The sequence below is a fragment of the Amblyomma maculatum genome, unplaced genomic scaffold (assembly GCF_055883805.1).
Source record: "Amblyomma maculatum isolate TAMU_Amacu unplaced genomic scaffold, ASM5588380v1 scaffold_13, whole genome shotgun sequence".
In the NCBI taxonomy this organism is placed as follows: Eukaryota; Metazoa; Arthropoda; class Arachnida; order Ixodida; family Ixodidae; genus Amblyomma; species Amblyomma maculatum.
The window spans coordinates 23,403,576-23,415,716 of record NW_028146738.1 but is presented as its reverse complement, the minus strand read 5'-3'; the positions used below and the strand labels follow the sequence as shown (position 1 = coordinate 23,415,716).

The window sequence follows — 12,141 nt, the reverse complement described above, 5'->3', positions numbered from 1 at the left end:
TGTAAGGGTCCTGGAGGGCTGGATTTTGATTTCACCCTCCCATCTTGAAGGTGAAGCCCGAGATCGTTGTGTCTGCCATCTCAGCCATGTCATGCGGTCTCGTGAAGCTACACAACTTGACAAACAGTTCGATAACAGACACGTTCTAGCGCATATGAACAAGGACAAGAGAGATGTAGACAACATGAGCGAAGCTTCAGACGAGGCTTCAGACATCGGTTTTTGCGACAATGCGAGAAGTAGTGCTGCAGCATTGAAACTGAACCATGGTGCTCACTCACAACTACCATGGCTGCTTTCCTGCAGTGCTTAAAGGGGCACAGCATCAAAGAAAGCTAACAACCTACAAGGCGCCCTTTCTTATGGAAACACGGCTTCATCGGGAGAAACCTGGTGGTTTTCCTTACGGTGCCTTAGGGGTATCAGGGGTATCTGATAGCTACTATTATGCGTTTACTACATACAAATGGGCCTGGTCTGGGGAATGCAACATGAGCCAAAATACAGAGTCATCGTGATGGCTTCTCCACGTGTCACTGGTGTAAAGGGGTGAACCATCCGGAAGAAACCAAGGAAGTGATCTCGGCATGTCATTTCTGTCTACGAATCGGACATGTCACTAGGTCTCTTCCGCGCACAGGACAATGTAAATATGGATTGAATTCTGCGGGAACTAAAAAAAAGACCTGTCCATCAAAGAATGCTAATCTACACTTTTATGCAGTGAAGATGTCAATTTCTAAATGCCTTTGTAGCTCATTCAACAGTTAAATTCTTCAAAATTAGGCAGTCAAAGCTTTTCCCGCATTTTTAAAAAGTGCATCAACAAGGTTTTACTGCACTGATGCCCTAGAATTTATTCTAACAGAAAGAAAGAAAGAAAAAAAAAAAAAACACCCTAGAACCATTTCTCATTTCTCAGAAACAGACTACATGCTTCCAGACAGGTGACTTCACAAACGTGAAACAGAAGCTAGTTCATAAAATTGAAGATTCTAAAAAAAAAAAAAAAAAAAAAGAATAAGTGAAGATATTACTTAGGCTACACTCTACCCAGGGATTACCAATATTGTTCGGTGGCATTTTCTGTGTCCACAGTGCTGTAAACATATATAACGTTATTTATGCCAGCCAACAAATTAATGTCACTCCAAGAAAACGTGCAAGACTTGTACCAATGAAATTCACATGAAATGACCATGTTTATCATTCCTATGCCGATTCTTCTTGCCAAACACAACCTATTCAATACACCTGAATGTAATTCAAAGGAATGCGCAGACAAAAACTACAAAAGGACATCAACAAAGCAAGATATGAATGCCTTTCTTGATTCTACCTTTTGATCTATTCAGTTTGATGCACTTGATCAATTATTCTGGCTCTGATCATTGCACTGATTGATCCCACAAATATTCCACCAGAAAAAGAATGATTGGCCATCTTTTCATTTAAAAATGCTTTCTAGTTTGCATTTTCATATCCAAAACACAATTCTTAAACAAGCCTTAATATGACAACATCATTCACTCAAACTGAAATTACACTTTTTATGCACTGCTCAGAGTCGAAGCAAAATAATGTGCACACAAAAGGTTGGTCTAACTCAAAAGCAGAAGACCAGTTTGTAGAAGCCTCGCTCTGCATTACATTCGCTAACCAATTTTTCAGACCCACTTGATTATTTCGACTCTGTCACGGCACCGTCACGTGCACCGACCAAAACTTCAAACGACTGAAACTTTCGTTTGATTTTCCGGACTTTTTCTCTCAATCGCAGGTCAAAGGTTACCTAAATCTCCCACAACATCGGTGCTATTTTGTTTTGCTGCAACCTCAAACCTGCATTGCATGCACCCCGCATACCTGCCATACTCTCGATAGCAAGCATCACTAGATGTGGGAAGTTAATGGAACTGTTACTCCCCGAAGTGGCCTGTGCCGCGAAGACCCCTGCTCCAAGGTTCCGCGATGGAGCTCCGCCCCTTGGAGGATGGGCCAGTAAACACGAGCGTGCTTCGATCATGTGCATGCCTTGCACGTAGCTGCGAGCAAGAGAGCTAGCAGCGTGCGGCGCCGAGGTGGCATAAGTCTGCTTGCAGACAGTGGTGCATGGGCATGAAGAAAAACTGCGTGCCTGTCTAGTGCCTCAAAAAGTGCCCACTGCCAACAGTTGTTGGTTTTAGTTTTGCAACACGCTGGATGTCTCCTCCCAGAGATCTTTGTGCCCCAACTACAGGCTGTTACTGGAGGTCACAACACAGCGACACCTTATTTTTTTTAAATTTTTTTTTTAAACAAACGCGCGCAGCAGACAATTTTCACTGCTTCCGCGGAGACAGCCACTTTTTCTGCCCAAGTGGTTACCACCGCCACATTCAGGCTCTGCCCGAATTGGTTTGTCATTGTCCAGCGCCTCTTTGTTAAAGACATCATGCCGCTCTGACCATTGCACAGTTTTCCCGCAGAAACAAATTGACCAGTTTTTCACGCTGCTCGAGTCCAGCCATGGCTCGGCACACAAAGTGATGTTTTTTGGCATGCATTCATTTTTTCTGACTGCCTGGTTTTTTCGGCGCTTTTTCAGCCCCCTGAGGATTAAAAAAATCAGCCGCCAACTGTACACACTAAATACCTTAACAAGTACTAACCTAGAACTCTGTCATGCCACAGTCACTGTGCTGATAACTAAATGCAAAGCAAACTCCAGCATCAACACACATTCCTTTGTTCAGTGTTGCACATAAGGAGTCTGCTTGAGAACTACAGAAAAAACAAAGGAAAAGAAAAGTATAAAGCCGCCCCCCCCCCCCCCCCTTTTTTTTACCATCATCATCCACCTCCATTTCCATTGAGGGGATATCCTTGTCATCGCTTTCAGTGGACCTTGCAACCACTTCAGGCTTCTTGCTGTTCCCATCATGGTAGCCAAAGTGCTGCACGTAAAACACCAGAAAGCAAACACCCAAGTGAATATTTATGTAGAAAATTTCCATAAACCACAAGACTGCTACCCAGAGATAATGAAGGATATGCGGGGATGGGGCCCTTGTACATATGAATGTTCCTGCTTAGTTTGAAAAATCAGTGTCACACTGAAGCACAAACAAAATTTACAAAAATCCCGAGTTATGACCAATTTTAATGCGAAAGCAGTGTCATGTAGCAACAACTGTCCACTAGCATCTGTCAGAACAGGGGAGACAAAAGTGGCAACAGGAAAAACTGTACAGATTAATGGTAGTAGATACACTGAAGATTACTAAGGCCAGCAATGACTTGACCTTATGGCTGAAGCATGATACTTTGCAAAATAAGGATGACTTATAGTGATCAGACACATTAATGGTTCAGTAAATTTAAAGACTACTAAGAAGGAATTAGTAAGATTAATGATGACCAAGCGTGACTCAGCATAATTAAAATGAATGGGAACTACTCACATCATTAGATTACAACACCGCCTTGCATATGGCATGCGTATACAATGATGCCATTAGCAGCAGTGAAGAGCCAAAAAGGCATATGCTTTCACATGCTCGTGTTACCAATCCAATAGATTGCCCCTCAAACTTTTTTTTTTCCAAAGAAGCACATGCCATGTGTGCCACGTATGGTGTGCCTTTGTCACACACTACACCGCACACCCAGCTGCAGGTTTAGCAAACCTCTCGATGTCACACAATGCAGAGGGGAAGTGCACTCTACAGGACGCTGTGTGATACTGGACATATTTCAGCAAATGAGGGTTTGATAAACAGTGCATTCTACTTATAACGATATCGGATATAACGATATATCGCTTATAACAATCAAATTATTGGGCATTATTAGTTTTCCCATTGCCCCTAAGTAAAAATACACCGGACATAATGATCGGTTATCGGTGGTACAGTGAAACTTCACTTGAGCGAACTTCAAGGGGCCTCAGGAAAATGTTTGTTGAAATGAAAGTTCGCTGAATTGAAATAAGTGCGTGCAAGGTTGATTCCATCAGCTTCAAGAAACATTGGATGTCCAAGTCATATCTGAACCCATTTGTCACTGTGTTCATTTGCAAATAAAGAATGCAGTAACCTCTTGCAGCCCTTTCGAAATTATGCCTGCAGTATTCTTGAACTAAATCACTGTGTGCAGCATCCCGCAAACCTTGTCTGGCACAACAGTTTGCTGGGCAGCAAAGGCCTTCATTTTTTCAAAGCAGATCCCTGCTTCAGCATATTATGATTAACCAGCATGCATACATACACCTCTCTTGAAGTTAAAAGCCTAGTAGAGCTGATGCTCTCGCTATGGCTGGCTAGGACTGTCGAGCCAATTAAGTGTGCAAAGCAAGATATGGATTCTGCTGGCCACAAGCCAATTCAGTTTAAAGCTAATTAACGGCCATAATGAAAAGTGGTTCTAAACATAAAAATATGCCACAGCTCAACATGACGTGAGAGACACAAAATGACGCTGCGGAAAATGATTGTAGAACTGAAATGAGCAATAACTGAAGTTCGTTAAAATGAAGGGCACTTGCATAGTGCCCTTCATTTTAACCACAAAGGGGATTTAATCAAGTTTGTACAACTGAATACTTTGTTTAAGTGACGTTCGTTCAAGTGGTATTCCACTGCATATTGGAAACAATGATAGCTTTATCACCGCTCGGTACACCCCGAAAATTTGTCGGAATGTTTGATAAAAAATAAAGTACTAAGAAGGAAATGATGTGAAAACTTTAGGTAAGCGGCGAGAACGGAATGGCATGGAGACATGCTATCAACATCGTAATCGCTTTCTGTAGCCGCGCAAAGGGTGCAGCCGTATCGTCATTGCAGATTGTGCGTCCATGGAAGATGGACCACAAAGACGACACAATAGCTCTCGAGATGAAACAGCAAGAAGCATCGGGATTTCTGGCAGGGTTTCAAGGTTGGAGGCTTTGCGAAAACATTACGGGTATTCGCACTCTACGATTTTAACGATTGCCAAAGCTAGGAATGTCCTGCAGTTCATCCAGTCACTGATTGGTTTCGTGTACGCAAAAAGGACTGCCGCCAGCATACGCGCTACTGGAAGCAATACTCGCAGCAAATGTCAAGCTTCAGCTGCCACTCAAGCGAGCGCGAATTTCCGATTCTTTTTTTTAGTATGCTTATTTTATGGCTACTGATATAGCATGTAATAAAGTGTTTAGTGCTCTTTATGAAGATTAGCATTGTTCAACCAGATTCACTCATCCCTAGTAAGTAGGCAAGTCTGCATGCATGGGAAAAAATGTAGGGTGTTTCTTTTTCGTTTTGTTTTCCTTTTTTTTTTTACCAGTCCAGATAAAACGATAATCGGTTATAACAATACAATTTTCCGTTTTTTTTTTTCAGTATCATTATAAGTGTACTGTACTGTAGCAGTTTCACACATCTATCTTACATAGAATCCTCAAAGGCACATTTCAGGTCTTTAACATAGACAACATTCAATGAATTCATTATTTACAATGACGAAGAACACCGAGCAAGGCCAAGTTTTAATTTTATAGCAGTTATTACAATACTATAACTGCTATAAGATGAAAACTTCACTTTGCTGAAGAAACATTGATCATCTGACTACCTAGCACATTGTCTTACACTACGCAACCAGAGACTCCATGCTTATGCAATGATCGAAAGCTAAACATTTAGACAAATTTACCTGTCTGGTTGGGTTGATAACTAAGTGAAACTTGGAATTTCTCCAAACACTTTTTTATTTTACAAAACCCAAAGTTTCGGAGCCAGCTCGGCTCCTTCTTCAAGGGTGCATGACGAGGGGCTACGTGCAGCTATAAGTAAAGGAATTGCAAGCTGCATAGCTTCTAGCCCGAAGTCTGCATGGATAGATTGAAAGCTAAACATTTTGACAGATTTGCCTGTCTGGTTGGGTTGATAACTAAGTGCAACTTGAAATTTCTCCAACCAACACTTTTTTATTTTACAAAACACGACGTTTCGGAGCCTACTCGGCTCCTTCTTCACTAACCAGAGATGTTGACAAGAAGATAAGCAACAAGTAGCTTTAAAGCTGTGTTACAATATTGCCACTACTGTAGCCACTGTTTCCAACAGAGCCTCACACCTGAACTCCCGAGAAAGCTGAAAAAATCCCCAGTACAAAGCTGGCAGGCAGGAAACAACATTTACACTTAAATCAAAATGCAATTCTGACTTTCAGAGTGAAAATTAAAAACAACACAACAAAAAATAAACTATAAATGAAATGCATACAATTGCTGATCAACACTCATGGAGCCATCAGTTGCATGGTGCCACTTATGCAATGAGGTACAGAAAGCATGGCAAAGGCATGAGGTTTTCGCCAACAAGACAGAAAGTGCCAAAAATAAACTCTGCAAGGAATGTCTTGGCGACATCACCTGGCAGGCCCTATCGACGTCTTCAGCAGTAGCAAACTCAATGAAAGCAAATCCCTTGATGCGGTTGTTGTGGCGGTATCGTGGAAGGCTCACGTAGACCACCTGTCCATGGCGGCTAAACACCCCTTTCAGCCATGCGTGGTCAGCATGAGGTGGCAGGCGCTCCACATACAAGGTGCACTCGTCCACATCAGGCTTTGTTTCAAGAGCAGTACATCGCCGCACTCGCCTGTGCTCTTCATCCATCTGCACAGTGTTAGCCAGCAGAAGAGAACAAAAAAATAAGTACTAATATATGACACAAGCTAATGTGTGCCCCCCCCCCCCCCCCCCCCCCCCCCTTTATTTCTGACCTTACATACAATCAGCAGGACAGCAAAAGAAAGTTAAGTTTAAAGGGACTGAATGCTGGAATTGAGGTCTCAATTTTTTTTTTGGCGCAATGGAAAGATTGATGTCTGAAATGTTCAATTCCCATAGCGGTTTTGATAAAAACGCTGTAGAAAATTTTTATATATAATTGGTCCACAGGAAGGGAAAGGTGCAGTATCTGTCACACTTGCTCTGTGGACACCTGCCCACACCATAAGGGAAGGGAGGAAGGTGGGAGTGAAAGTGGAAAGAGAGAAAGGTGATCCGCAATGGAGGGCTACGGAGTAATTTCGACCACCTGGGGATCTTTAATGTGCACTGACATCGCACAGCACATGGATGCCTTATCATTTCGCCTTCATCGAAACGCAGCCGCCGCAGTCGGGATCGAATCCGGGTACTCTAATTGATTCACAGGAAGGGAAAGGCACAGTATCTGTCACACTTACTCTGTGGACACCTGAACCGCGCCGTAAGAAAAGGGAGGAAAGTGGGAGTGAAAGTGGATAGAGAAAAAAGGGAGTCGTAGTGGAGGGCTACGGAGTAATTTCGACCACCTGGGGATCTTTAACGAGCGCTGACATCGCACAACACACGAATGCCACTTCGTTTCGCCTCCATCGAAACGCAGCCGCCGCGGTCGGGTTCGAACCCGGGAACACCGACACAGTAGTCGGGAGTCTTACCACTGCACCGCCCCGGCAGGTACTCCGGCACAGTAATCGAGCATCTTACCACTGCACCACCCTGGCGGGGCTAGAAACGTTTATCGAGAGTTTTTTTATTACTGCATGAGCCCATTTTTATGTGGTCCAATGCTGGAAACCATGAGCAGTGACTGCGATGATAACTGATGGTCGACAAAAAAGACGTACCGAAAACAAATATAAATTTCATTCACCAGACAGTAATTAGACATTTTTTACTTAGAGTAACGTCCTTTTCAGTTTCGCACTCAAGGCTGTTACGGCACAATAACGCATGCCTTGCTGACAAAAGTTTTACTGGGCACTATCATCGCTTCATTCACAGAATTCCAAACAATATGGCACCATCTAGTGGCAAAACCTGAAAACATCCCTCTCGCGGTGCAAAAGAAGGGGTGGTTTTTATTAATGACACTGTGGGGAGAGCATAAAACATAATAAATTATGACAAGCACTCCTAGAAGAAAAAGAACAGTGTGGACTTACACAAATTGGAGATATTTTGCTGGCGTGCAATCATGTGGGGCACTACAGTGAAAGTAGTAGGGTTTCTCTGCTAGATGGCGCCTGAGTTGTTTTTATGCGATTTTTAATGGCAAATTAACATTGTAAATCCTCTTTTCTTTGATATTGTAGTGCTCGACCTGTACTATATGAGGCAAGGTAATCTCATGACATATTTTGGCCAGTCCCTTTAAGCTACAATCAAATGAAATGACAATGCTACAGCAATCGACGGGTGCTATAAATGCAAGTGATAGCACCTGTTGGTGCACCACAAAAGCAGTGCAGAAGTAAAAGAAGAAAAAAAAAAGTAAAAAAAAAAAAAGAATAGGCCATCGTCGCTGCTTACTGAGCCCATGTGTGCTTACTGAATGACCACTTTACAGCATTGTTGGGAAAGAAATGAAAGGTCACCCATTTAAGCACTAGTGGCACAAGCAACAATGATGAGAGACTAATTCTGACAAAATCATGATGAATAAACGTCATCTTCAAGGACCGAAGAAATTTATTAACTTAAAGCATTACCTAATAATGTTCAGCTCCCAATATGTTTCGGTATGAGCGAAGCACTCCATGTAACAACTGAACACAAATGCACCTGTGTTATACAATTCTGAGTGCCAATGTTGCAATACTTCACAAAAAGATTGGATACGCTCATAAGATGCTAACATAATAAACTTCACAGCCTTGTATACATGAAATGGCACAGACACTGCCAATTATCTTAAACCCTTAAATGTTTACTTTTTTTTTAAATTTTTCGGACCAAAAGTGCCTATCTTTTTATTATTGATTTCGAATATTATTATAGTAAAAATCAACTACTCAATGTTGCCAGAACAACTGCACCAGTGACCGCATACTAAGTCAGATTAGCACAATAAAGTTTACTTGACAATGCTGCATACAAAACCCGCTGCTTGCCGGTAGTAAACAATAAAAAAACATTTAATAAATAGAAAATAAACCACATCAGTTTCTGAAGATGATGACGAATAAAAACTTCTTTTTCGGGCCACCGGATGCCTTGTTTTCACTCAAAAACCATGCTCCTCGTGAAGAAGAAAACAAAATCATCAAGCAAATGCTTCCATCTGGCGTAGAAAAAACAAAATTATCAAGCAAATGCTTCCATCTGGCGTAGAAAAAACAAAATCATCAAACAAATGCTTCCATCTGGCGTAGAAAAAACAAATGATCAAGCAGGTGCTTCCATCTGGTAGCAGAAACCAAAAAGAAGCTGTGGACGAGCGCTTCTTGCCCTGGACAGTCAAGAGGAGAAACTGTTCAGGGAGGCTGGACTCGTCCAACACTTTAGGGATGGCTTTGCTTGGACGAGCTGAGCTCATCCAAAACTATCCAGGGGTTAAATGAATTTTCCTAGGCCTGGTTGACTAAGCTACAACTACACTCCAGCGTTCAATGTACCAACGATGCTTCGTTAACAGAACGGTGACCTTTAATACAAACTATTAGCCCCAATTGAACATGACAAAAGTTTGAAAAATGCTCGCATTTACACTGCACACCCCAGCCTTTTCAAAATTCTGAATTTATTCAGCACTCGTCAGGGCTCCACCACAATTATCCGAATACACATTTCAATATATCTCCTGCTTCTGAGAATTGTTATAAAATGCCAGCTCTAGCCAGCTTTCTGTTTCATCATGTGACAAGGGAAATTAAATTGCACTAAGTGTTAATATATAGTATAAGCACTCTGAAACTACATCTTCAATATTCCATTTTATATCTGAGACATTCCGATAGTCGCCTCTTAATGCATTACCGAATATGAAGAGTATTTAAGTCTTGCCGCTTAGGCGATAAATTTTTCTACATGTGATGGAATAAAAAGACATCACATTCAAATGAATATTTGTAATATCCTTCTACACAGAAGAAAGCCTCTTTCAGTACTATCGCACTAGCCTCTCCATGCCATCATAAAAGAATAAGGACAACTGTCTTGGCTCACTGACCTTTCAGCCTGGAACTCACCACAGGACTTTACATCTCGGCAAAATCTCAAGTGCTCACTCAGACTCACTCAAAAAAGTTTTGTCAATTCGCAGGCTTACCCAAACTCAGACACACACACACACTCGGGTTCATCATGGCTCATGGCCAGTTCGGTCATGGGTCATCAGATTTGCTGAAGGCCGATGACAGAACTGTTGGCCTGGCAACGTGTACACCCTTCTGGCCCACAAAGTGCACCACAAGACCTCTTGCTTAAGCAATGCAATCTGTCAGCAGCAGCTTTGCCAGCAATTACCTCCTTATGACTATGATGTCCCAACTACTGTGAATGCTGCACAACAATTGCAATATTTATACAAAGCACATACACCTTCTCCATCAGAATCTCTTTAACCCCCCTCTCTTTCCTCCTGCCCCTTTTCTTCAGACAACACATCTGGGTCCCTGATTCAGGCTGTCAAGCCTGTGAGGCACCAGAACTGCCATCTGTGTATGCACACACAGACTTTTCCCATCATATGCACATGCGTTATATTGCAGAGTGTATGCATACACAGGCCAATGCAGGATGAAGTATCGTCATCAATATTATTACTACTACTACTGGGCTGGCCCACCTATCAGCTTTGTGACACACCAATGTGTAACATTACATGACCAGCTGGCACATGTGGCATCAGAATTTTTTTTACGATTACAATCATGACAAAAACACACAGGCGCAAAATGCTGCAGCACAGATCAGACATTTAGCAACTCTCCTTTGTTACTGCCCGGTATTACTACATGGAGGAAGCGCAATGAGGCGTTCTTTAAACGCTTCATTGCGCGGAACACTAACTACAAAACCTGTTTTTCTCACCTGGAGCAAATTGGACGTAGTTATGGCGCCTGCAATGTCTTTGACATCGGCAGTAAGAGCCCGGATCTTGTGGAAAGTCAGGAAAACTTCGAGATCTACATCTGTAACGGAAGAATACATAACAAAGCGACAAGTCAGCGCGGAAACCGCTTAAGAGAGCGCGGGAAAAGTCTCGAGATGGACAGGTCACGATAGACAAACCGAATCACTGCAAACGCTTTAAACGCGAAGTTTACATAGCATGTAGTTCTGTCAAGTTAGTTGTGGAAAACCTACGTCAAATGTGCCCCTTCCGCACTCTATTTGCGCCAATTCCCATTATTTTTTTGTTGTCTTCGCAACCCACGACATTTCTTTGAGTACAGAAGAAAATGCGATCTAAACTAGAGATTTCGAACATGTTTTGGATCCAATCACTTACATCCTTCCTCGTCCCTATGAACCAATTCGTTCATGAAACGATCCTTGCGAAGGTTGGCGTCGCTGAAGTAAAACTCCATCTGCAAATCCAGAATGACAGTGAAAATTTTTCGGTTTGGCCATTAGTTATGAAGCTTAAGATACGAGAACAGTGAAAACAGGCAGCATTTTTACATTTCCAGAGAAAGTATCGCCCACAGCCCCTCACCTGATCTCGAATGCTTTTGAAAAGTTTTTTCTTTCGCCGGCGCACTTTCCTTTTCTCGGTCTTCGCCATCATCTGCAATTCTTGATTATCTTGTCCCACTTCCCCCATGTCTCAGAATACAATAGGTGAAAGTCTAGCAATGAACACTTGTAAACCCCTCACAGTCCGACTTAACACCGAAAGCAGCCGAAAGTACTGCAGCGCGGGCGCGGGACTCCGCACACGAGCGTTCGCATCGAGACCAACTGAAGTAAAAAGACCTGCACTATGGGCTATGGGCACTATGGGTCCGCGTTCGCCAACTTTACCTTTCTCGCCGTTGAGGGCGCTCAGTTGACCTAGTCGTATGTCAATATCATTATCATCATTTATAATTAAAATAAACAAACGATATTGTAATATGCAAAGAAAATGAACATAATGCAACTTATACTTCAAAATTTTTTTTTCGTATTTTAGCTTTATTTCGTCACACCACACCAGACAACCTGCCGGTCGCCACCGCGCGATCTTGGTAAGCTGCGCATGCGCGAGAAGAAAGAAGGTAGGTGAGGAGGATCTGTTTGTAGTCTGGCGAATGTGACGTAATAAATTGCTTATTTTTGTTTTTTGCTTGCGTGTACTCTTGTACCCAGACGCTTTTTTTTATCGCCGCCTCAGGTGCTTTTTTTTTTTT

At 42.4% G+C, this 12,141-nt stretch overlaps 1 protein-coding gene across 1 annotated transcript in view; it reads right to left on the bottom strand.

Annotated features, from left to right (window-relative positions):
- Nucleotides 1-11,737, bottom strand: part of Larp7 (La related protein 7) — a 43,566-nt gene extending 31,829 nt beyond the window's left edge. The window contains exons 1-5 of the mRNA XM_084586042.1: nt 11,466-11,737; nt 11,259-11,337; nt 10,838-10,938; nt 6,404-6,649; nt 2,828-2,936 (exon numbers count right to left, since the gene is read on the bottom strand). Coding sequence (XP_084442168.1) covers nt 2,828-2,936; nt 6,404-6,649; nt 10,838-10,938; nt 11,259-11,337; nt 11,466-11,573 — 643 coding nt within the window. The 5' untranslated portion in view covers nt 11,574-11,737. The remainder of the gene's footprint in view (nt 1-2,827; nt 2,937-6,403; nt 6,650-10,837; nt 10,939-11,258; nt 11,338-11,465) is intronic.
- Between the last annotated feature and the right edge of the window lie 404 nt (nt 11,738-12,141).